Source organism: Spinacia oleracea, chromosome 1 (genome assembly GCF_020520425.1).
Source record: "Spinacia oleracea cultivar Varoflay chromosome 1, BTI_SOV_V1, whole genome shotgun sequence".
In the NCBI taxonomy this organism is placed as follows: domain Eukaryota; kingdom Viridiplantae; phylum Streptophyta; class Magnoliopsida; order Caryophyllales; family Amaranthaceae; genus Spinacia; species Spinacia oleracea.
The window spans coordinates 77701028-77727445 of NC_079487.1; the positions used below are offsets into that span (position 1 = coordinate 77701028).

The following is a 26418-nucleotide window of genomic DNA, read 5'->3' on the forward strand; positions in this document are numbered from 1 at the left end:
GAGGCGGTGAATATCTGAGCTATGAATTTGATGACCATCTGAAAGAATGTGGAATTCTATCAGAATTGACTCCTCCTGGAACACCACAATGGAACGGTGTGTCGGAACGGAGGAACAGAACCTTGCTAGACATGGTTAGATCAATGATGGGTCAGGCCGAACTTCCAATAGAATTTTGGGGACATGCACTAAATACAGCTGCACTCACTATAAATAGAGCTTTGTCTAAAGCTGTTGAAAAGAATCCATATGAGTTATGGTTTGGAAAGCCTCCAAAAGTGTCTTCCCTTAAGATTTGGGGATGTGAAGTATACGTCAAACGATTAATTTTAGACAAACTTCATCCAAAATCTGACAAATGTATCCTTGTGGGCTATCCAAAGGAAACAAAGGGGTATTACTTCTACAATACATCTGAGAATAAGGTGTTTGTTGCTCGAGATGGTATCTTTTTGGAAAGATATCACATTTCCAAAATGACAAGTGGGAGAAAAGTAGACCTCGAAGAAATTCGAGTCGAACAACAAACTCTAGAGAATGCTCAAGATGACATTCAGGATGAAACTCAGAGATCTTTAGAAGTATCTGGTGAGAATCAAGGACCATCTAGAAATGTAACCCCGCGTAGATCGCAGAGATATAGATCTCAATCGGAAAGGTACTTAGGTATTTTGACGAATGAGAGCTATGACGTTCTATTACTTGAAAGTGATGAACCTGCGACTTTCAAACAAGCTATGACGAGCCCTAGCTCCAAGCAATGGCAAGAAGCCATGCAATCTGAATTAGACTCCATGTCTGAAAACCAAGTTGGGATTTGGTCGATTTGCCAGATGGCTACCAATCCATAGGAAGTAAATGGGTTTTCAAACTGAAAAAGGACAAGGATGGGAAACTTGAAGTTTTCAAAGCTAGATTGGTTGCAAAAGGTTACAGGCAAGTCCACGGTGTGGATTACGATGAAACCTTTTCACCAGTTGCAATGTTAAAGTCTATTCGGATAATGTTAGCAATCGCTGCATATTACGATTACCAAATATTGCAGATGGATGTCAAAACTGCTTTCTTAAACGACGTTTTAACAGAAACTGTGGTTATGACACAGCCCGAGGGTTTTGAGGATCCAAAGAATGCTAAAGAGGTATGCAAGCTCAAGAAATCAATCTACGGATTGAAGCAAGCATCAAAGAGCTGGAATATACGTTTTGTTGAAGCAGTCAATGACTTTGGTTTCATCAAGAACGCAGACGAATCTTGTGTATACAAGAAGGTCAGTGGGAGCAAAATTGCTTTTCTAGTATTATATGTCGACGACATATTACTTATCGGAAATGACATTCCTATGTTGAACTCTGTCAAGTTTGGCTTGGGAAATGTTTTTCGATGAAGGATCTAGGAGAATGTAGGGGGTTTTTTTTGTGCAAAACTTGTTTCCCGTTCTACAAGAGGGACAGTTCTTTAGAAAACCATAGAATTTTTGTACCTCGAAGGAGTCGCCACCAAACATTATTTAAATTCTCGTTTAGAAAGACCGCAAGTTACTCTATTTTGGATAAGGCTTTGAATCCTCGAAACGGATGGGTAGGATCCGGGCACGGGAACAAAAATGCTTATTCCGCGAGCTTTAGAAATATCCGAGTACGTTGGCACAACATTTTTTCGAAAATATACCCTAGATTAGACTATGTGGGTTTGAATTTAGAGCAAATAGAATCTCTTATTGTATGGTGGTCACTTTGCTTTAAAGATTAATTTAAGGAACCTAAGGCCGGTTTGTCCAAAAAATTATCTTTGTTAAGCGTGATATAACCTTTGTACTTTGTTGTATCTAGCATGTGCGGTGATGAAAGCAATAAAGCAAATAAAGCAACATCACAATACTAAATAAAGTGTGGAATTAGTGAATACAAGAACCCATAGAAAAGGACTAGGGAGTAGGTCCACATTGCCTAGAAATGGACTAGGAAAGTAAAGATGCGGAATTGAAAGTGCGGAATTGAAATTGGGTATTGAAATTGCGGTATTGAAATTGCGGTATTGAAAGTGCAGTATTGAAAGTGCGATATTGAAATTGCAGTATTGAAAGGTGCGATATTGAAATTGCAATATTGAAAGGTGCATAGTTGAAATTTGTACTTGGGCACATGAGATTCGAACGCCAAGCGGCTCCTTAAAAATAAGTGTGCCTGACACGAATTCAAAGACAAAAATCTCAACTTGGGAGAGGTTGCTCAACCCAAATATCCTAGATTTTGCATGTTAAACTTGAACTTGAAAGCTTGAATATTGAAGTTTTGAACTTGAAATAATTTGAAATTTGAACTTGAAAGGATCCAAGTGTAGGGAAGTAACCATGAACAACCCTAAACATGGTGGGATCTTGAAAATTGAAAACTTGAACTTGTATATTGAAAAAATGGAGTTTTGAATCTCAAAAGACTAAACCTTTAAGTGTTAAAAGGTGTCATCTTTGATTGCCCCATGTTTGAAGGTGATTCTAGTCCAAGGGGTGATTGTAAATAACTTGGACATCCTAGAATCTTGAAAGTTTGCATTTTGTATTTCGAAAAAGTTTGTATTTTTGGAAAACATGAATGATTGTTGCAAGTGGTGTTTTTAATGATTAAAAAAAACACCAACTTGCTAATCATTTAGAAATCAAAGCAACATAGTTGATTAGAATGGGATTCGGATTTACCTAGTTAGGTTTAGGCAAGAGCTCCCAATTGCTTTTGAATTTAGGAATTTTGTATGTGTTTTTGAGGAGATTTGAGTTGTATTTTGAGGCGTAATGTCAAAATTCTGACGTTGTATTGTTGTTCTCCTCCTCATTATGCTGAAAATGAGGGGTATTTATAGGGGGAATGGGTGCAAGGCTCCAGCACACGCCAGCGCAGGGCGCTGGTCCAGCGCAGTGCGCTGCTGACGTGGCTTGAATGTCGCCAAAGCAAGGACGCGGGCTCCGTCATTGTTTCGTCTTGTAGTGTTGTACCTGTTGTACGAATAGTACTAGGTTTGGAGTTTTGTATTTGTTTGGAGGTTAAGGCATCATTTAGCGTCTAAAAACAAGCCTTTCTCGGGTTTTGAATTCCGGTTTTACGGGACGGGGCCCGGCATGCTCGGTTTTGTGGGTCGGTGCCCGAATTTGATTTGCCTTATATGATTTTGAGTGGAAAAGGCCTAGTAAAACCAATGGGATGGTCTACTAGATGGGATTGTACTTGGATTTTGAAATTGGATTTGGAAAGTTGTATTTTGTACCGAGAATCCGAAAGGGGAACGGTCTCGGGGGTTGGATTTTGGATCTTGAATTTTGGAAGTATTCTTAGCAATTGGGATTTCCGCCTGGAGTTATTCCAATCACCTAGCAAGGATAATGGTATCGTCATCATCCCAAAGGGGAGACACAAATTAGGTGTCTACAGAAGCCCACACTTTGACTGAGCGTTCGGTTAGGAAAGCGCAAGTCAAAGTATTTCGAAAGGGACGGAGAATGATCAAGATGTTCTGAAATCGAGACCACTCTTTGTACGCCGGTACCTGCATAAAACAGGCATTAGAAAAAAGGATAGAGTCTACCTCGGTGCGGTTGGTGATGACTCCGGTTTGTACATGTATTTTTCCGCCTTCAGTTCAGGACGGAGCTTGGCATCGAAAATTTTAAATCTTGAATTTTTTGAATCTTGAATTTTTGAATACCCGGAGTTAATCCGTTGGGGATGTGCTTTGCTGGGGATAAGAGCTTTTTACTGGCCCTTAAAATTTTGAAATTTCGACCGACTTTCCCGGAGCTTGGGTCCGTTGGGAGTTGAACGCCAGAGTCGTTGTATTTTTTGGACTTTGTATTCTTGAAATATACATCTGTTTGTACTTGGAGATACAGGTGTGTATACCCGTATTTTTGATGGATGGCCTGATGCGATGTTTGATGCTTGGCGCAGAAGACCGTAGCAGCAAAGGACGTGCAGTCAGCACGAGAGACCGCGCGCTGAAGATTCGCGCATGCAGTGGGCAGCGCTGGGCGCTGGGGCGGCGTATGGCGCTGGGCTGCACTATATAAGTGCCCCTTGCCGTGCTATTTTGAGGAGAAACATCTTGCTTCCTTGCTCTCTTTCTCTCTCAAAGGTCGAATTGTCTTCCCTTGGTCTTGTTCTTGCCTTATGCATGTAAGTATTTCATGTTTTGCTTATGAAATAACTCTAGGATTACATGTAGTTTTTATTTTCTCGTACTTTGAAATGATGCTTGTATGCTTAAGCTTCTTGAATCTTGTAGAAGACTGTTTGATAGCCATTTGAACTTGAACTGTTGGAACTTGTAGCTTTGAATTTTTTGAAAGTTTTCTTGAATGTATATTTTTGTATCGGCTTCGGCATGGATAACCTAGGCGTTGATGTGGAACTTGTATACCTGCTTTGGCATGGATAGCCTAGGCGTTGGTGTTTGAACTTGTATACCTGCTTTGGCGTGGGTAGCCTAGGCGTTGGTGTTGAAATTGTATACCTGCTTTGGCGTGGGTAGCTTAGGCGTTGGTGTTTGAACTTGTACCTTGAACTAGAGGTCCACTGGGGATTTGTCTTGAATTTTTTTGACTTTTTTTAGGCTAGTATAGGATAGCCCCCAGTTTAGAATTTTGACACCTTGTACTCCACTTGATTTAGTATGCCTCGTCACACTCAACGGAAGCTCGCCGAATCGTCGGTAGTTCGAGCTGCTGAGGAGGATGCTTCGGATGATGAAGCGGCTGCAATAAACGCGCCCAACAGGGGTATGGTTCCCCGGGATGCGCCTACTTTTAGTGGTACTGGTTGGAGCCCTTCCGACCTGGTGTTTCGGCCAGTGTGGCACTTGTCTCAGCGACCTCGCGCTAGCATGGTGAGTCTTGTACTACGTTTTGGAATTTGTATTTTGTATTTGTATAGGTTTGGAGTTAACTCGTTCACCTGTAGGCCGATGGAAAGCCGTTACGTACTTTCCCGTCAGAGGGATTTTAAAGCTCTTTGTGCTGATGAGGAGGCCATGGAGATTTGGTCGCAGACGGACCTGACCGACTTCTGGCGTACCATGGGAGGCACTTCGAGGAGAACGAGGATCAAGCCCCGACTGTGGGCTTTGTTGGAGCGGTGGTGGGATACCACCAACACTTTCCACATGGCATGGGGGGAGATCACCATTACCCCCTTTGAGTTTTCTATGATCACGGGTCTTCCTTTTTCTGAGAGGAACATGACCTTTGATCCGAAGCTGACGTGGCGCTCTGCCGCTGCCAGGGACTTGCTTGGCCCTGTTGTTTACTTGTCAGATGACGATGCCCATGCTTCTGTGACGGTGATCGTGGAGGCTATCTGCGGTGTGGGTGTATCCGCGGAGCAGAGGGTTAGGCTCTTCCTCCTAGCCTTGGTGAGTAGAGTGATGGTCCCGAGTAGAAACAGTGGGGTGCACATCCGGTTCCTGTCTGTTCTGAAGGATTTGAGAGCTATTTCGAGCTATAACTGAGGTGTCTTGTCATATAGCCACCTTTTGTATGAGATAAAGCGGGCTTCCCGGACTGCAGTGGGGAGTGACCCGAGCATGGCTGCTCTGTGGAGTGTGCTGGAGGTATTTAAGACTCCTTGTACCTTGTACTTTGTACTTGTATGCTTGTATTAGAACTTGACTGATGTTTTGCTTGCTTCTTGAAAGATTTGGATATATGAGCACTTTCCGACTCTGGCGCCGGATCGTACTAGAGATGCGGCTTACCCGTATGCTGCCTCTTGGATAGGAGCGGTGCGCAGGAGTGTGCCTCTGGCGGCCTCTCGCAAAGCTTGGAGAGTCCTACCTGCTGACGAGGTAATATTCTTGTACTGTTGTACCCTCTTTGTATTTGTATTTGTGTTGTTGCCTGAGTTGTCTGTTTTGCAGGTGGTATGGCATCCTTTTGCCAACGCGCTTATACATGCCTCGGCTGCTCGTGCCCATTTCCTGTCTGGGTGGTGGGTTTTTCTTCCAGGTGGGTACCGTCATATGTGGTACCTAGGGGAGAGAGTGTCCCCTCAGCACAATTCGGGGGAGAGACTTATCCCCAAGGACCCACCGGGGTCCATGCTGGCGTTGGATGAAGAGCTGGTTCGGCTCTATGTGGAGGCTAGGGGCGATGTTGTTTGCCGCTCTTGGAGGGATTTTGTACACAGGAAGGGGAGCTATGACGACTTCCTGAGGAGGCTGGGTCCACCATTACGCTTCGTACTGCCGGTGAGCTTTGAACCTTGTATCTTGTATTCTTGTATTCTTGTATTCTTGTATTCTTATATTGATTGGATGATTGTATGATTGTATGTAGGAGGAGGAGGTTGATCCTGAGGACATTCCCCATGCTGATAGGATCCTCCGCTTTGAGAACTCGGACGGGGAACAGGTGGTGGAGACCATCCCTTTTGCTTCTCCTCCGCACCGGAAATCATATGATGTTGTACCTGAACATTATGCCGTTGTAAGTACTGTTGCATTTTTTGAAACTGTTTGTAATCTTGTACTGGGAAATTGATCTTGGGTTTTGTATGCAGGCGCCTCGGGCGAGAGTCCGTCGCTGGATGCTCTTGCTTGATTCTTGGAAGAGGCATTGTGCCAAGCTAACCCGGAAGCTTTCTGGCCGGGACAGAGAGGTGCCTTTCTTGATCTTGAAATTTGTATTCTGGAAATTTGAACTTGGATGTTGATTCTTGAAATTGTATTTTGTATAGGAACGCCGTCGAGACCGTAGAGGATCCGTTGACAGAGAACCCCAGGCGGAGACGTCCTTGAGGCAGGAGGGGCCGAGCTTGGATCTAGGACAGGGGTCTGGTGCTGGTGCTCATCAGAGGCATTCTGATGCTGAGCGGGGAGCTTCCCCTTTTGTACATGTTGATCCCACCAGGCATTCGTTTGGAGGTGCAGGCAGTTCATGGCCCTTTGTTTCTTCCCCTGGTTACTATTTCGGAGGAAGTGGTCCTCATCCTTGGGGTGCAGATTCCTGGCCTTATTATGCAGAGATGGAGAGGATGCGCCAAGCTCAGATGTTTGGGTCGTACCAGTATATGCCGATGCCGCCGCCGTATCAGTATTCCTCTCCTCAGCAGGGAGTTCATCCCTCCACTGGCACACTTCGTATCTCGGAGCAGGATCCTAGTACCCCTGGGACGGAGCTGGATTAGGAGCTGGAGCGCCTCAGGAGGCGGAACAGGGGCAAGGCACCTGTGGTTGATATCACTGCTGGTGACGACTCGGACTGACCCTGCATGGTAGCGAGTTCCAGCTTGCCTGGGTTGATTTTGTATAGGCTGTATTGTATTTGTATGGATTGAAACTTGAATTTTTGTATGGTTGTATGGTTTTTGAATTTTGAATTGGTTTGCAAAATTTGAAGATCGGTTTTTTGTATGCTTGAATGTTTGGAATTGTATGCGTTGTGTGTGCCTTGAAATTTGTGGCTAGATGCATGCCTGAGAAATTTGCCAAAATATTTTGAAACAATTTGCCCTATTTTTTCGGGTGTATATACCCACTATAAGCCCCCACTTTGACTGAGGTTATTTGGTTAGGAAAAGCGCAAGTCAAAGTATATTCAACTCTTCCTATGCATATGCAGAATCGACTTAGGACGCCGATCTAGGACTAGGATGCTTGAATTTTGAAATGACCCGAAATCTGCCCGAAGCGTTGATTCGGACTGCTTGAAGTTGCGCGGTTTGCGGCTTTGGAATCTTGAATAATGGAGGTTGTACTCTGCTGTCCGAAACACTAAAGAGTGTGTACTCGGAATCATAAGAGAGGACAGTGGCCTCGTCCTTAGATGCAGGCCCCTGCGCCTGGCGCAGGCTTGGCGCCTGGCGCTCGTGGGCTGTCGTGCAAGCCGACTCTTGCATAAATAGGGAGCTTGTTGGATCATTTCTTGCATCGATCCTTCCCTGCTATTATTGCATACTGCTTCCTCTCGAAAAGAAAAGAAAATATGGCTGTGTCCTTTGAGAGTGCCTTGAACTCGTGGCTTGGTTCGCTAGGCAAATTGGAGAAAAGGGAGCTTGATGGCATGCATCTTGGGGTGCTCGTCTCTTTCCGGTTTGTAAAATTGGATTTGCACTTCATTCTTGCTGCTCTGGAGGCTTGGGATCTGAATCATCATGTCTTCCGTTTTGGAAATAATGAGGTATGTCCCCTCCCTGGGGAATCTAGTGCTATATTGGGGTGGCCCATCATGCTGGAGCCATGCATGCCCAGTGTTAAAGAACACTTTTTCTTGAGTTTTGAAAGGTATTTGGGCTTGAAGCCCACACTTTTGAGTGCTGTTGTATATGGTAGAGGGGTGGATTTGTCCCTCTTTGTCACCTACTTTGCTGGGCTTGATGTTCCCAAAGTATTCCGCCTGAGAGCCTTGAGTTTTGTATATTCGCTCGCTTTCTCTTTTCGAAACAGGGGTTTGGCAATGGTGATTCCTCCCTAATAGAAATTGTAGAGCAGTTTGCTAATGGTCGGGACCCATGTAGACACCTACTTTTGTCCCCATTCCCGAAAGGGAAGGTTCGATGATGAAAACATAAATCTCCACTTGACAACGCATCTCCTATAAAATAACGAATCTCAATCACTCTTCTCGTTTCACCCGAAACCTGCTATGTATAGAAACCTGCTATTTATGGAAACCTGCTAAAAATAGTAACTGCCGTAAAGGGTACTTTCTAAAAGTGGCAAGTCATAAACGATAGAAACCTGTCAGAATTAAGTGTTGCACTCCAACATAAATCCTAAATGAGATAGAAAACTGCGAGAATCCTATTCCTAATATGATTCGGAAATAAGAGTTACGTATTAATTAAAATCCTAACGAGCCTAGAGTTCGTAACGGGCCCAGACGCATTCCGTCATGAAATTGATACGCACCAAAAGACTCGATTAAGTCTCAAACACTACGGATTTCAGGAATCCGAATCTGACTAAGAAAACAGCCCAGACCCTATTTTCAACGCCTGGCTCTGGGCGCCGAAATCTTCGGCGCCCAGGCCTGGGCGCTGGAATTACCTGGGTACGTGTTTTTTCCTAATTCTTCGTGGATTAGAGCTCTGCAATTCTATCTTTCCACAAACTCTTTTCTATAAATATAGCCCAAGTTCGACGTGAAATCACAACACACAACTATTATTCTGAGTATTAACTCTAAACCCCTAAAGCCTAAGCCTCACGCTGCAAAACTGATCACGCGTTCTGTCGCAATCGATCCATAAATCGAACAGAACGTATCCTGTCCCATAATTTGAGATTCGTTAAATAAAAGGAGAAATAGCAAAGTCAAAGTGGTTAGTTTTCTGAGAACCGTGACGCACCTCTCAAGGGTGCGTCGTAATGTGTCCCTTTTCCATGGTTTAATTGCTTTCCTCGCCCTTTTATGAACTGTTAAACTAACTAAATCTGATTGTTCGATGACGCTTAATAAATATGATATTTTTGGGAAATTGGATTATCATGCTAGGTCCCTTAAAACAATCTAAATCAGATAATCGCGCTCGATCTAGTACTATATGTTGCATATTGATAAAATCAACTCAGATAAGTTTAATAGTTAACACATGTCCCTTCAATTATTTATGCTGAGCTAGTAAGGATATCCTGCCTCTGGAGTTATCGAAGAGCGAGTACTCCTCTCGGTAGTTACAGTCCCCCGAACCCTCAATCTCTACCCTGCGGGTGTACGTTGAGCGATCCCCACCACCAGGGATCACAAGGGAACCTACGGCCGTCGTGGTCAAACATAATTGCACTCCCTTTATGCCACGATAACCGGGTTTTGTCAGTTTTTCTCATTGTCGTTAAAAACTGAATGGCGACTCCTATATTACTAGTCAATTGGGTGTAAACTCACAGGAAATCCAGTTACACTTGATTTGACAAAAAGAAGCGTCACACCCACGAGGGACGAGGTCACGCATTAGCCTCGTGCTTTTTTGACCCCCTCACAGTGGAGACTCCACTGGGGATAGTGAAGGAAATACTCGTGCTTGTAGGTAATCAAAATAGCAGAAGGGTGAAACGATCCTACCCCGCGTTTATTTCCCAATCAAGTTGGGACGGCCTGAAAATCAGCATATTAATGTGAACGGGCATAACCGCATAACGAATCTTGGCTCCCTTGGTGTTTCATCTTGGGAGTTGGGACTAAGGATACCCATCGCCAACCGGGGGGTGCATACGCTTCGAATGTTGTCCACTCGGCACTTTCGCTAGTAGTACACCCGTCCCAAACCCAATCGCTCGCCCATTAGGTCCCTCTCGCTTGCATTCCCCCTTGGCTTGCACTTGCGGGTTGGCCTCTTGAGCGAAATTTGTCTGCTGAAGACACTACCTCGACCGGGGCATGTGTTGGATCTATGATAGAAGCGGTACCAAGCCAGGCGCAAATAACTACCCATAGAAGCCTATCATAAACTACATGACATATTATTATTGCCTCATGATGGAATGTTAGTTATGTGTAGCGAAATATATGATTGTGTGTGACAAACTGTCCTAGAAAAACCAACGACCTTAAAAATTTCCCAAACATTCATAAACCAATTTGTCAAAGAGTTATACCGAAATACGTGTTCCGCAAACCCGAACGATCGCCACAAAAATAAGCGACGCTCGGGATGGCCCGTAACGAATCCCACGAACGCTGCACAACGCGTAAAGGACGTTATTAGGCAAGCACGCAAAATCGAAGTCGCATAAACAAAAGTAGACGCAAACAGAAAACGAGAACCAGCCAGGGACGCATTTTCAACGCCCCTGGCTGGGCGCCAGAATTTCTCACGCCCGACGCTGGGCGCTGAAGTTGCTGCTTGGCCTTCTAGTCAGGCGCAGCAGCCTCGGCGCCCGCACAAAAGGAAAACACGTAGCAAAATAACCATTCGTAAAAAAATTGCTGCGAGGGCGTAAGAAAAGTACTCGGTTCTAAAAGCGACTCATAAAAAAGAATAACGTTTTGCGTCGTTGTTAGGCCTCCTACGACGACAATGCTCGGCATCAAAACCGCACATGCTAATAATTATGAATGTCACATGGGCAAAGTATTCAAAAATAATGTTCAAATGAAGTTTAAAAAAAAATAATGTTGGAATAAAAAGTAAATCCGAGTCTAGACTAGGCTATGCCAAAGTACAATCTAAATCCTAAGTCTTAGTTGTCTTATCCATAAGAATCGGTCCTAATGCTTGGTGTCATCCTGCAAGTTAAAATGTTAAACCATATTGAGTCTCCCTTCCTAACATTTAAATCAATGAGCACCCATATGTAATTTTCATCCCTTGCTAAGAATCCACGGCCTCAATACTCTCTCTCACCAATAAAAAGAATATATTATAGTATTTGCAAAATGGAAACAGTCACATTCTGAAAATCATTCCTCCATAGTCGCACAACCCCCAAAGTGAGCCTAAGGTGTCAATACCATTGGCGAGAAAAAAATTAATGGCCTCAAGGCTTATGATCACATTGGGTCACGACTATCATAGTCCTCTCAAGCCACTCGCTCCTTGAAGTACTCCTAAGTACGGACTAAAAGATTTTCCATGAGTCGAACTGGAAAAATTAATGAAAGTTCGAGTCTAAATCACAACTTCCAATTAAATCCCGGAAACTAGAATCTGAAAAGAAGCAAAAAATATTTTCGATGTAATTCTTTCGTTAAATTTCAATAAAGTAAAAACAACATCTTGAATCTACGCTATTTGCACATTTTAAGAAACGACTAAATACGCTTGCAAAGTAAGACAATTTAAAGGTCCACCCTAAGCCTACTAAAATTAAAGGTCCACTATAGGCCTACCAAACGAGGCTCACTCAGTCTCGCCTCGTGACTCAAAGACCACAACCATCTACCTTTTAGCCCAAGTAAAAAGGGGGAGAAATCCCAAGAAAAAAAAGAAAAAAGAGAAAGAGAAAAGGGAGAGCGAAAAGAGCGAGCCATGAAATACTTAAAGAGAAAGAGAAAAGGGAGAGCGAAAGTTAACCTAAGGTGTCAATACCACTAGCAAAAAATTAATGGCCTCAAGGCTCATGATCACATGGGGTCACGACTACCATAGTCCTCTCGAGCCACTCGCTCCTTTAAATACTCCTAAGTACGGACTAAAAGATTTTCCATGAATGCAACATGACCAACCATGAAAATACCCAAATCGGCATACCATAAAGCTACCATTGGGGTAAAGCAATACACACTAAGAGAGAAGCCGCACTAATGATTCTAGCCTTGTAAAAATGGAAATTTGATCTCCCCAATTGACTACCTTGCCAACATTAAGCAAAATGGCGCATGACAAACGAACACCCAAGGGTTAAAATCTAAAGTGTCAACCTACGAAAGTTATGGTCCAATTAGCCTAAGTCTGAGGGTCGCTTGGTCAAGTATTATAGGCTTACGCCACGTCATTATTTTGAGTCTAGGCCACCTCCCTGTGTTCATACACGGGTTATAATCAGAAAAATTAATAAAAGTTCGAGTCTAAATCACAACTTCCAATTAAATCCCAAAAACTGGAGTCTGAAAAGAAACAAAAAATTATTTTCGATGTAATTCTTTCGTTAAATTTCAATAAGGTAAAATTAACATTTTGAATGTACGCTATTTGCACATTTTAAGAAACGACTAAATACGCTTGCAAATTAAGACATTTAAAAGGTCCACCCTAGGCCTATTAAAGCTAAAGGTCCACCCTAGGCCTACGAAAGTTAAAGGTCCACTATAGGCCTACCAAACGAGGCTCACTCAGTCTCGCCTCGTGACTCAAAAACCACAACCATCTACCTTTTAGCCCAAATAAAAAAATTTATGTTGGGGAGAAATCCCAAGCAAAAAGAGAAAATAGAAAGAGAAAAGGGGAGAGCGAAAAGAGCGAGCCATGAAGTACTTAGCCCGTACCTCCCAAACTGCGAAATTAACCCAAGTAAACAAAGGGAAAGAATTGAGTTAGCCCGTACCTCCCAAAGTGCGGAATTTACCCAAGCAAACGAAGGAAAAGAATTGAGTCAACCAATCCAAATCATAAAATTCTACGATGTCTACCCTTTCCAATCCTTATGCTCTTAGACGCCTTCGCTCTGAGGTCCCTGTTCAGCTCATTTAACCCATCCATGTTCTCATCGCCATAACCCAAGAAACCATTACCTCGACTCTTGTTCTTGAACTTATTGTCAACTGCAAACCACGCACGGTCATTGACACGTGCGTCATACCCGTTATTTCCCAAACCTGCTCTTACACCACCATTAGCATAATGACCATATAACTTGGGTGGATACATCCTGTTGATATACCCTTGAGCCGTCCCCATGCTACTCATTGGCCTTGGTTGATGTAAACTCATGACACTAGTTCGAGGCTGCAAATTGTGAGCCCTAGCAAATATAATCCACATGCTTGACCAATACCTATACAAATTATCCTATCTCATTCAACCCATCTTTCAAACCTTCTTGAGTCACGAATATAAAAAAAAAAAAAGAGAAGACAAATGAAAAGTACAAAAAAAATGTAAATAATACAAAAGCAAACTTTGCAAAGCGCCTCTAAAGTTAGTCTAAAAAGGAAAAGAAGCATTTAGCGCACCAAAAAAAAAGATCCGCCCAGAAGTCATTTTCAGCGCCCAGAGCTGGGCGCCGAAATCTTTAGCGCCCCTGCCGGGGCGCCGAATCTCTCTGCCTGCTAAAATTTGTCCAGAAGTGCTCGTCATTTTATCCGCACATGCACGGAAAAATAACGAACACTTGGAGGGGTACAACACGTATTCAGATATACGTACCACCAAAAAATACATGTACTCAAAAAAATATAAAACAAATTTTTGGCAGCAGATTTAAATAATAATAAACTTCACTTATTCTACCATTTCAAATAATATGTTTCCACCTCGGAACGTACTTGTTTAAAATCGGCATTCTAAGAATCCATTTTCTAGGCTAAGAACTACGCAAGACCTGATTCCAAATTAAATCTATTTAAGGCGGATACGTAGGCAATCCATGATTCGGTCCAACCAATATTAAAGCCTATAGAAAAACAAGAATAAAAATAGAAGTCCCTTATTGAAATTTAATTACTTGCAATCCAAGTCGAAAGAAAAATTGAAAGCACGAAGAAGAATCCAAGTCATCAAGATGCCAAAATGAGCACACATCGAAAAATAATAAGGGCACGTACCCTTGCCAGAAGGACCACTCAAACTCCTAGGCACTTAGCCAAGACTCAAAAAGATCGCTTTGCCTCAATTGAATGGGGGCTAGCGCAAGCGTCCATGACCTCTAAAGTACTCGACTTGACCCTCCCTAAAGCGAACTAACTCACTTAAAGACTTTCTTTCACCACTAGACATAGTCGCTCACTTAAAGACCTTCTTTCACCACTAGACACAGTCATAATCGCCAACAAGTAGTAAAGGCAGTAAGCTTGCAATAAAGAGGATTGTTCTACGGCGTCGCCCCATCGTTCCTTCGAACTCAATGCACCCGTTCATGATAATTCAAATGCTTGCGAATCCCCTTTGAAAAAAAATCAGACATTGTCAATGGGACTTGGCACTTAACCAAGGCTCACCCTACTCAGACATATGACACGGGCATCTAAAATCGAAATCTAAAAGCATCATTAATGGGGAAACATAATAACAACTGGGGGCTAAAAAAATTGAAATGAAAGAGCTAGGGAAAGAACTAAGTATACCTTGACCTTTTGTGCAGACATACACCAAGTAAATCTAAGTCAATTTGAAAACGGTTTATATTCCCGCAATTCTGGAAAAGATGGCCTTAAAAGCCTAAAGCATATGCCAAACGGGCACAAGTATATCTTGACGCCTGCACCCTGGCTTCCAGCAAATCCTTAGACAACATTCCAAAAATCGTAACAGTATTTTGATTCATTCCTGTAATCCTGTACGAACCCTTCTATAAGTCAACTTACTTGGGACACCTCGGACTGTACACAGTAGGATTCGGATTTTAAATAATTTCCAAATAATTTTCAAAGACTTCTTCGAACATAATAAAGAGTCGTTGGTTTAATCTAAGTATGCGTTTATCCCGATGTTGCAAGTGAGTCAAAAAGATTTCTAAATATGATTATGGGTAAAGGAAGGCACCTAACTTTTGGTCAAGGCACACTTCCACATGTTACTACCTTGACCATGGCGATGTCGCATAATACGACATTTACAAGAGAAGTAGCAGGTCACTACTCGAACGTACCTCGCACTAAACGAGTCTGGTTCAAACTATTCATGATCCATGTCACCATGAATGCATAAAGACGTATGCAAAGCATTATAGCACCAAGCCAATCCCGTAGCTACAATTGGGGGCTTGAGAAAAACACTCTAAAAATGCTCGAAATGACGATTTTATCGCAAATTCTCGACGCTAATGCTATACATACATCATAGGGGCACAATCCTAAGCTTTAATCGTGTAAAACGAACCTTAGAATGGCTACAACCCCTCCCAAATTCTAAAGCACTACTTAGAATATATAAAGTCACCCCACTAACAAGGGTAACTGAAAATCGCGAGTCACCAAAACTCCGATCAAACTACTGCACATAACGCTCGCCTTACAAGCGCCTGTTACACAGTCTACGTCGTTCCAAAGCAAAAGCGAAAGAAAAATCAAGGATAAGAACTGTCAAAAATACCAGAGATAATTTTCAACGCCCCAGCCTGGGCGCTGAATCTTTCTGCTAGCCAAGTTTTGCCCAGATATAAAAATAAGAAAGAAACACCTATGAATCCTCGCATCGAACGAAGTAATAAGCCGTGCAAACCCACGCAGAAGGTGCTACACTTGTTCAAACACCTGAACGAGGCATGATGAAGTACTCCAATGCAAAAATAATAATGATATCCCAACGCCTGGAGGAATGTTCTAAGACACGCCGTTAGGCCACACAAGCCTACGTTGCACCATAAGTTCAACCGTCCCACGGTACAAGTCTTAAAAAAAGGGGATAAGGCATATTGCACTAATGCGGGCACGACCAAAGAGCATGTGTAAAAGAGGCAAAGACTACTTGTCGCCGAAATGCAAGCCACACGACTTCTACATTAAGGATTAAAAGTAGCAAAATATTACCTACCACGGAAGAGATAGCTCGCACCTACACGAGCAGGAACCCCAAGGCATCTTTTTCGAAAGAACCTACACAAATCATACGCCAAAAGGAAGCATCCCAACATGCATTCTTGGGGGCTCCAAGCTAAGAAACAACCATAGCAACATAAAAAAAAAATCTCGAAGCAAATGTTTGAACAATCGAAAGGGTACGATATTTGAGCCCACTTCATGAATGGGCCTGAACCCTATCAAGCTTCTAAGCAAACTATTCAAAATCAGTCATTGCCCAAAAAAAAAAATGATTCAAACAAACTGATTAATGGACCGCACACAACGGCCATTCTATGAACGCTCGTTCGCACATACATATCATCTTTCTAAGTATCGAACATTTACGAACGCGTTCAACAGAAAAAAAGAAAACGAACGAACAAAAGGCCAACTGTGTCATCAAAAACCTTGCCAGAAATCATTGTCAGCGCCCAGCGCTGGGCGCCGGAATCTTTAACGCCCAGGCATGGGCGCCGAAAATGATCCCAGACCCAAAAAACAGCTCTGACTTCTATAGGGCCCTGCCATATTCATTCGACTTGAAAATTGCCGATTTCTTTACTGAAAATCGCACCTCACGGCTTTGTTAAGAATAGCACACCACTACAAAGATCGCTCGCACTTACGAGCACGATCCCCAAACACGATCAAGGACATTACAGAATGCGTGTCCCCAAGGAACCCCCCTTTGGCAAGAAATGACCGTCAAGCACGAATGCTTGGGGGCTCGAAAGAAAATATGTATTTCAAAAAAAAAGTATGCAAAGTTAAAACAATATTCCCAGACTACGCTGTATAAAGTCCCGTGTTTGGATAATCTCAAAAGAAAAAGAACTGGTTTACGACCTCAAGACAAAGGTCGCCGTTGATACTTATACATGGTCCCAATCAAGGACCCAGGTAGTGGCAAAATTGAGCCGTAAGGACTAGCTCAAAACCATGAAGGAAGATGAACACAAGACAATGGTCCGTCTAAGCACGTTGCCAACCCACGTTCAGGTTACAACTAAATCCGAGCATCCCTCGAAAGAATTCGCTCTTCCAAGAATGAATAAAAGAAATTCTCAAAAAAGAAATCACGATGAAAAAAGTAGGAAACTTGCCCATCTTAGTGGGCAGGATTGCGTCACGAACCACGCGAGTCCCAAATTGAAAAACGAATTCAGGGGCGTCCACCCTCAGCGAACAGGGCTCGCCCACCCGCAGCGGGCGGGGTCTGCGTCACTAGCCGCGCAGGTCCTCAGTTTTTGAAAAATAGAATCTTCAAAAACAAAATGAAATAGGCTCGCCATCTTTAGCCGGCGGGGTCTGCGTCACTAACCGCGCAGGTCCTTAGTCGCTGCAGCGATAACGTTTTTTGGTTTTCCGTTTTTCCCAAAAACGATGTGAGTAGCCTTTGGTTTTCCGTTTTTCCCACAAACGATGTGAGTAGCCTTTGGTTTTCCGTTTTTCCCAAAAAACGATGTGAGTAGCCTTTGGTTTTCTGTTTTTCCCAAAAACGATGTGAGTAGCTTTTGGTTTTCCGTTTTTCCCAAAAACGATGTGAGTAGCCTTTAGTTTTCCGTTTTTCCCAAAAACGATGTGAGTAGCTTTTGGTTTTTCGTTTTCCCAAAAAAGAGCGATGTGAGAAGTTATTGGTTTTCCGTTTTTCCAAAAAAAGAGCGATGTGAGTAGTTTTTCCTTTTTCCACAAAAAAATTCAAAAAATTGGTTTTCCATTTTTTCCAAAAAAGAACGATATGCTGGATTTTCCTTTGTTTTACGTCCCATAAAAACAAGGGGGTTTTCTCGTTTAGCTAACCCTAAAAATGAGAATTTTTAAAAACATTTTTACCTCGTGATTTGGCTTGGCCAGGCCCAATTACACTTTACAGCTTTGATTTCGAAAACATCTGTAGCTACTCCCAATGAAAAAGTGAGGGAGTTTCTACGCACCTTTAGATCCTTCCAATGACAAAGTGAGGAAGTTTCTATACTATCAGTTGACAAATCCCAATGACACGTGAGGGATATGTCGACACTTCAAAGTGATGACCCTTAAGTCAAATGTTATCACTCGGGGGCTCGTAAGACCCTCGCAAGAAACAGGTCACCATGGCTTGTGTGACGCACTCCGTCTAATACTTTGACCATCGTCTTACTCCAAGACTCAGTCAAAGTGGGGGCTAACTGTAGACACCTACTTTTGTCCCCATTCCCGAAAGGGAAGGTTCGATGATGAAAACATAAATCTCCACTTGACAACGCATCTCCTATAAAATAACGAATCTCAATCACCCTTCTGGTTTCACCTGAAACATGCTATTTATAGAAACCTGCTATTTATGGAAACCTGCTAAAAATAGTAACTGCCGTAAAGGGTAGCTTCTAAAAGTGGCAAGTCATAAAAGATAGAAACCTGTCAGAATTAGGTGTTGCACTCCAACATAAATCCTAAATGAGATAGAAAACTGCGAGAATCCTATTCCTAATATGATTCGGAAATAAGAGTTACGTATTAATTAAAATCCTAACGAGCCTAGAGTTCGTAACGGGCCCAGACGCATTCCGTCATGAAATTAATACGCACCAAAAGACTCGATTAAGTCTCAAACACTACGGATTTTAGGAATCCGAATCTGACTAAGAAAACAGCCCAGACCCAATTTTCAACGCCTGGCTCTGGGCGCTGGAATTACCTGGGTACGTGTTTTTTCCTAATTCTTTGTGGATTAGAGCTCTGCAATTCTATCTTTCCACAAACTCTTTTCTATAAATATAGCCCAAGTTCGACGTGAAATCACAACACACAATTATTATTCTGAGTATTGACTCTAAACCCCTAAAGCCTAAGCCTCACGCTGCAAAACTGATCACGCGTTCTGTCGCAATCGATCCATAAATCGAACAGAACGCATCATGTCCCATAATTTGAGATTCGTTAAATAAAAGTAGAAATAGCAAAGTCAAAGTGGTTAGTTTTCTGAGAACCGTGACGCACCTCTCAAGGGTGCGTCGTAATGTGTCCCTTTTCCATGGTTTAATTGCTTTCCTTGCCCTTTTATGAACTGTTAAACTAACTAAATCTGATTGTTCGATCACGCTTAATAAATATGATATTTTTGGGAAATTGGATTATCATGCTAGGTCCCTTAAAACAATCTAAATCAGATAATCGCGCTCGATCTAGTACTATATGTTGCATATTGATAAAATCAACTCAGATAAGTTTAATAGTTAACACATGTCCCTTCAATTATTTATGCTGAGCTAGTAAGGATATCCTGCCTCTAGAGTTATCGAAGAGCGAGTACTCCTCTCGGTAGTTACAGTCCCCCGAACCCTCAATCTCTACCCTGCGGGTGTACGTTGAGCGATCCCCACCACCAGGGATCACAAGGGAACCTACGACCGTCGTGGTCAAACATAATTGCACTCCCTTTATGTCACGATAACCGGGTTTTGTCAGTTTTTCTCATTGTCGTTAAAAACTGAATGACGACTCACAGGAAATCCAATTACACTTGATTTGACAAAAAGAAGCGTCACACCCACGAGGGACGAGGTCACGCATTAGCCTCGTGCTTTTTCAACCCCCTCACAACCCAATGCCGCTTGTGATTGGCGAAACATTGACGGGCCTTGATATGCTGAAGTCGGACCCCTCTTCTTTGCCATCGGGAAGTCCGGTGTTACTCCAAGTAAGGATCTGGAGCTTTTTTGTATGTTGGATTTTTACTTGTATTTGAATTTTGAATGTAGAATTTTAAAATGCGCTTCTTGTATACTCCCCAAGGTTTGGCTTATGGAGAGGCTCATGTTGGTGGCACCACCGGAGAACATGGCGAGCTATAATAGAAAGGGATTCACCGTGCGACCCACGTTGTATGGCCGACTTTCATTGGATGAGTGGCGGTGCGCACTCTCTGGGATTGAATCTTGTATAAGGTGAGTAGTTCCTTGGTGGGGAATTGCTGCTATGAGACATGCCCCTGGTTCTACTGCTTTGAGGGTGCCAAGCCTCACAATGCTGGTCTTCTACTCGCCTGCTCGAGCGATGAGACAATATGGCTTGAAACAGGAGATCCCGGACTGTATTGAAGAGCACCCGAAACCTGTTGTGCTGAATGCGAATCGACTTGAAGTTTGGAGGCGGTATTGGGTTGCCAAACCATTCTTGAGTATCCAGTTCCCACCTGAGTCAGTTACTTTGTCTGCGGGGTATATTGTATGGATGAGAGGCCTAGGACAGAGGGACATTTCTTTCTCCGGACCAGCTAGAGTCCGAGGTTCTAGAGCTAGACGTCCTGCATCAACTGACTATGAGGAAGGTGACGGGAGTGTGGCCCGTCCGGTGCTTGACCTTTCGGAATCCAAAGGAGGTTCGTCGTCCTCCCGTCTTGGAAGGCTTGCAAGTTCCTTCACCCGCCGCTTGGGCAAAGGGAAGATTGATGATTGATTGCGGGAGGAGTCAGGGGATAGTACTCAAGGTGCCAAGACTCGAGAGCATAGTCGCCCAACCCTAGATCTTTGTAGGCTAAATGTGTTTGGAATGAATTGTGTTTGGAATGTGTTTGGAAGATGTGTTTAGGAAGTGAAAAGGCTTTTGAACTTTGCTTCACTTGATCCTGACTTTGTATTTGAAATAGCTTTGAAGGCCTCAGGGCCAAATAAAGAGTTATTGTGTTAAATTCCGCTTGAACATGCTTTGCTTTGAATTGGCACATTTGGAATAAAAACAACAACAATTTGAATTTTGAATTTTGATTTGATTTGATTTTTAGGATGCCCTTAATTGAGGAAAGTTTGAACTTTTTTTGTATTAAAGTGGCCAGGCCTCGAAATGAGGTTGCCTACGTGTCCCGTTAGGGAATCAGGCCGGATGTAGTTCTGACTACCTTACAGGACTTGATTTTGGATTCTTGAATTTGAACATGGAACTTAGACATAGAACTTCTTGAGTTGATCGAGGTTGGTCAGAGATCTGAATTCTGTTCCGTCGATGTCTGTTAGTTCGACTGCTCCCCTGGAGAGGATTTTCTTGACAATGTATGGGCCTGCCCACTTGGGTTTGAATTTTCCCCTTGGGTCCATGGTGCTTTTGCGAAGGGCTTTCAGGACAAGCTCGCCTTCCTTGATGTTTCGGGTTCTGACCCTTTTGTTGAAATGTCTGGCCACTCGGCGCTGATAGACTTGTACATGGTGAGCGGCTTGAAGCCGACGCTCATCGAGCATGACTAGTTTGTCATATCTGGCTTGTACGCATGCAGCTTGTGGGATTTTGCTTTCGAGGACTATCCTTAGAGAAGGTATCTCTAGCTCGATAGGTTGTACTGCTTCCATTCCATAGACCAATGAGAACGGAGTTGCACCAGTTTAAGTGCGAATTGAAGTTCGATATCCCCACAATGCGAAATGCTTGGTTTGTGGGCGATAAGGTGAAGAGCGATGATGTTGAATCTTGTACTCGGTGAATAGATCTTCACACTCTCCTTGAAAATGGGTTCCTTGGTCACTGATGAACTCGTGAGGAACGCCGTATCTGCATATGATGTTTTCTTGTATGAACTGGGCCACTTGCTTGGAACCCAATACTTTGAATGACATGGCCTCGACCCATTTGGTGAAATAGTCGATGGCGACCAGTATGAACTCGTGAGCCCCGGTGCCTGTTGGAGTGACTTTGCCGATGACGTCGATACCCCAGGCTGAGAACGACCACGGTGATGATTGAGAGTATAGTAGTGATGGAGGAATGTGCTTCAGATTCGCACACTTTTGACATGTAGGACATTGCTTGACAAAGAAGTAGCAGTCCCGTTCGAGGGTAGTCCAGTAGTATCGTGCCCTGACGATCTTGAGGGCTAGCATTTTCCCATTCATGTGGATGCCACAGACTCCAGCATGTATGTTGTCCATGACTCTTTGAGCTTCGTGCTTGTCAACACATCGGAGGTTAGGACCGCCAAGGGACCTTTTGTATAGAATGCCGCATTCCATGACGAAGTTGGCTGATTGTAGTCGTAGAGCCCTTTGATTTTTGCTTGAAAAGTGCGGGGGATACTCTGAATTTTGTAGATAGCTTTGAATGTCTGTAAACCAAGGTCATCCCCGTCTTGCTCGACGTTGTCAATAGCATAGACATATGCTGCTTCTTGACGTGTTTCAATTGTAAGTGGCATTTTAGCCATGCCATTTGGGATGTTGATCATTGAGGCCAGCTTTGCCAGTGCATCGGCGAATTGATTCTCCTCTCTCGGAAGGTATGTATAGCAAAGCTCTTCTATTTGTCCAGACAGCTGCTCGAGGTAGGACTGGTATGGAGCTAAGCTCTCGCTTCTTACTTTCCATTTGCCAGAAATTTGATTGATGATTAGGGAGGAATCCCCGTACACTCGAAGTTTCTGGACGCCCAATGCTAAGGCGGCTTCCAGGCCCATGATGCATGCTTCATATTCTGCCGCATTGTTTGTGACGTTGAATTGTAGTTTTGCTGATATCGAAATGTGCGTGCCGTCTGGAGCTACTACGATTACTCCAACAACACATCCGTTCTGGTTGGAAGCACCGTCAAAATGCATTGACCAACTGTCATCACTGGTCATTAAGATTTGCTCGTCGGGTAAGTCGTAATCTTCCTCTTCTGCCTCAATAGGACAGTCGGCTAGGAAATCTGAGACTGCTGAACCCTTGATAGACTTCTGTGGAATGTATTTGAGGTCGAATTCTGCTAGCATGACCAACCATCTGGACAACCGCCTGTTGAGTGCTGGTTTTTCGAATAGATATTTGAGAGAATCCGCTTTGCTGATCACATGTATTGTATGGGAGAGCATGTAGTGCCGTAGTTTCTTTGTGGCCCAAACCAAGGCGATGCTGAGTTTCTCGAGCTGAGTGTATTTGGTCTCGTACTCGATCAGCTCTTTGCTTATGTAGTATACGACGTTCTCCTTGCCTTCAATTTCCTGGGCAAGCATAGCCCCCACCGCTGAATCGGTTGTTGTGAGGTAGAGCCCGAGGGGAATCCCTAGCATGGCTGACTTTAGTACTGGTGGGTTGGAAAGGTAGCTCTTGATTGTTTTGAATGCATGCTGACAGTCGTCATCCCACACTTTGGGCCCGCTTTATCGGAGCTTTCGAAATACTGGTTCACAGATCATTGTGAGTCTTGAAATGAACCTGCTGATATATTGTAGTCTGCCAAGAAAACCCCGAATTTCCTTTTTCATTCGTTGGTGGTTGCATCTCGAGAATTTCTTTGATTTTTGAAGGATCAGCCTCTATGCCTCGAGAGCTAATAACATATCCGAGTATCTTGCCTGACGTTACCCCGAATGCGCACTTTTGAGGATTGAGCCTCATGTTGTATTGTCTGAGCCTGTTGAAAAACTTTCGAAGTACCGAGGTATGCTCGTGCCGTTAGTTGGGTTTGACAATCATGTCGTCGACATAAACCTCAATTTCCCTGTGAATCATATCGCTCATGATGGCGGTGGATGTTCTTTGATAAGTTGCTCCTGCGTTCTTTAGTCCGAACGACATAACTGTATAGCAATATGTACCAAACTGAGTGATGAAGGTTGTCTTCTCCATGTCTTCCTCTGCCATGGGAATCTGATTGTAGCCTGCGTACCTGTCCATAAAAGAGAGTAAGGCGTGATTTGCGGTGTTGTCGACCAAGATGTCGATGTGAGGCAATGGAAAACCGTCTTTAGGGCACACACATTCGTACTTTTCCATCTTTCTTTGGAACTGGGACGACATTTGCGATCCATTCTGGATATTTTACTTCTCGAATAAACCCGGCCTCTAGCTGCTTGGAGACCTCTTCTTGAATTTTGAGGGAAACATCCGGTTTCATGCGACAGAGTTTCTGCTTGATGGGTTTTGAACCTGGAATAAGGGGAATTGTATGCTGGCCGATGCTTGGATCAACCCTTGGCATATCATGATAGGACCATGCGAAGACGTCTACATACTCTGAAAGTAGCTTGATAAGATCGTCCCGCTCTGCTTGAGAAAGAGTTAAACCAATCTGAACTAGCTTTGAGTCACCGTTGTTAGAAAGGTTGATTTTTTTTGTTTCCTCAATTATGGGCGTCCTGTTTTCATGATTTTCGATAGCTTTTAGAAATTCAAAGTCAGTTTCCTGTAAAGAAAAGTTGTCTGGATTAGGATTGTGTTTTGAATTAGGACTCGAAGAGTAAGTAGAAATTGAAGTGTTATTGAAATCAGCAATCATTACATCGACTGTTTTGACTTGAAGCTCGGCCTTTAGAGGCTCTTGATTGATGCAAGACTCTAGTTCTAGACACTTAGACTCATTGCTAGACTTAGAAATTGAAAGACAGAATCTGGACCTGGACAAAGACACTAATCATAAAGATAGTTCTCAGGGTATTCCCAGACATCTGCGCCATAATCGTCATAATCATCGAAGACGGGGCTGCATGCACAAACTTTCAGGACTTGGTCCCAGACTTGATTCCATGTACTATAAGGAAATGCGGCGAAGCTGCCCTTGCATGAAGTGTTGAGCCCTAAGAGGAACATTCTCACCATTTTTCCCTCTGGCAACTCGGGCTGAATAATACGAGCGGAGATTGCCCATCTGTGGTAGTATTCTTGAATGCACTCATCCTTTTCCTGGCGTACAACCGGCTTTTGCTTGATGAGAGTGTCTCGGAAGCTTGAACCTTTGAGGGTGAGGCAGGCATGGCCATTTAGTATTTCCTCGAACTAAGGCTCTCCGAATAGTAGGTCGAAGTTAGTAGGCACATCGATTACCAGGAACCCAGCATTGTCGTAATAGGTGTCAAAGGAGAAAACTAGCTCAAGGACTCCCAAGACTTTGTATGTGACACCCTGGAGTTTGACAGTTTGTTGGGCACTCAGCATGAGATCGTACTCGGAGAACCCTAAAGCCTTCAAGGTGGCGAGTGGACAAATGTTCTCTTGGATGTCAGTGGTTACCCTAGGTTCGGGGATCACTCAGTTTTGAGTACTCGGAAGTTGATGGCAACAGCTTGGAACCATCAGCTCGTAGCCTAGCTTGTATATGGTGGAGATCAGATTGCATGGAAACTCCTCTTCTTCATCTTCGCAGTCATAGGAGATGGCTTGTACAAAGAGGGTTTGCTTAGCCCCGGGTGGTAAGGGTAAAGTCTTGTTGTCGACCATGTTCTGGATCAAGTGCTTGAGCTTGTAGCAGTCCTCGATGTCATGACCCTTCCCTTGATGGTATTTTCAATGAGCTTCCGGATCCCAACTCTTAGATCTTTTGTTGACTGGAGGATCGGGTGTGGGACCGATTGGTGCTATGACTTGTTTTTCGACCAGCCGATCGAATGCCTCACTGTAAGACATCCCGAGGTTTGTGAAGACTCTTTGTGTCCTGCCTTGATAGTTGCGCTGATTAACATTGCTTTTGAAGTTGTTTGACTTTGGACCTTGAGGAGCCTGTAGGGCGTTAACCTCATGAACTTTGTGTGTTCTCTCAGGTTTCTTTCCCTTCCATTTGTCAGTTTGTGGAATTGGGGCTGCGGGTGCTTTCATCAGGTCATCCTCTATGTCGACCCCGATGTCGTAGGTTCTCTTGAAGCTTTCCAAGCCTAGGTACTTCATGTGAGCATTGTACTTTGGAAGAAGACCGGCAATGGAAATCTTGACTAATTCTCTCTCGGCGGGCCGGGTCACCATTTGGGATGCCATTTCTCTCCACCGGTTGAGGTAAGTAGTGACGCCTTCCTGAGGCCCTTGCCTGAGAACTTCCAGTTCCCTTAGTGTGGTTTGAAGTTAAATGTTGGGTTGATATTGCTCCATGAATGCTCGAGCAACCGCCTCCCATGTATTTGTTTGATGTTCCTTGAGTGAATAGTACCACTTCTGGCAGACAAGTTCCAGAGATATAGGGAATACCACTGGGTATAGCTCGCGTTCGACCCCCTTGATGGCCATTGTAGCTCTGAAATTCTTGAGATGATACTTGAGATTGTCAGTTGATTTGAACTTTGGAATGTCATTGGCGGAGAATTTGTCTGGCAGATTCGCCCTCCCCTTCAGGTGTGAGGGGGTAGAAAAAGCGCGAGGCTAATGCGTGACTTGTCCCTCGCGGGTGTGACGATTCTTTTTATTCAATCAAGTGTAATTGGATTTCCTGTGAGTATACACCCAATTGACTAGTAATATAGGAGTCGTCATTCAGTTTTTAACGACAATGAGAAAAACTGACAAAACCCGGTTATCGTGACATAAAGGGAGTGCAATTATGTTTGACCACGACGGACGTAGGTTCCC

General features: G+C 43.6%; 1 protein-coding gene across 1 annotated transcript; it reads left to right on the plus strand.

Moving 5' to 3' along the window:
* Nucleotides 1-2875: 2875 nt before the first annotated feature.
* LOC130465457 (uncharacterized) lies at nt 2876-26052 on the plus strand. The gene is made up of 6 exons (XM_056834221.1): nt 2876-4875; nt 4950-5598; nt 5683-5832; nt 5905-6234; nt 25623-25680; nt 26015-26052. Exons 2-6 carry the CDS (start codon nt 5572-5574, stop codon nt 26050-26052), a joined length of 603 nt encoding a protein of 200 aa, XP_056690199.1. The 5' UTR covers nt 2876-4875; nt 4950-5571.
* Nucleotides 26053-26418: the final 366 nt, after the last annotated feature.

What these genes read in the sequence shown, in the direction of transcription:
- LOC130465457 (XM_056834221.1), top strand. Translation starts at nt 5,572, where the DNA reads ATGGCTGCTCTGTGGAGTGTGCTGGAG. An exon ending in CTCTGTGGAGTGTGCTGGAG is followed by an intron (nt 5,599 to 5,682) that starts GTATTTAAGACT and finishes GCTTCTTGAAAG; the next exon opens with ATTTGGATATATGAGCACTT. An exon ending in GCTGCGGGTGCTTTCATCAG is followed by an intron (nt 25,681 to 26,014) that starts GTCATCCTCTAT and finishes CACTTCTGGCAG; the next exon opens with ACAAGTTCCAGAGATATAGG.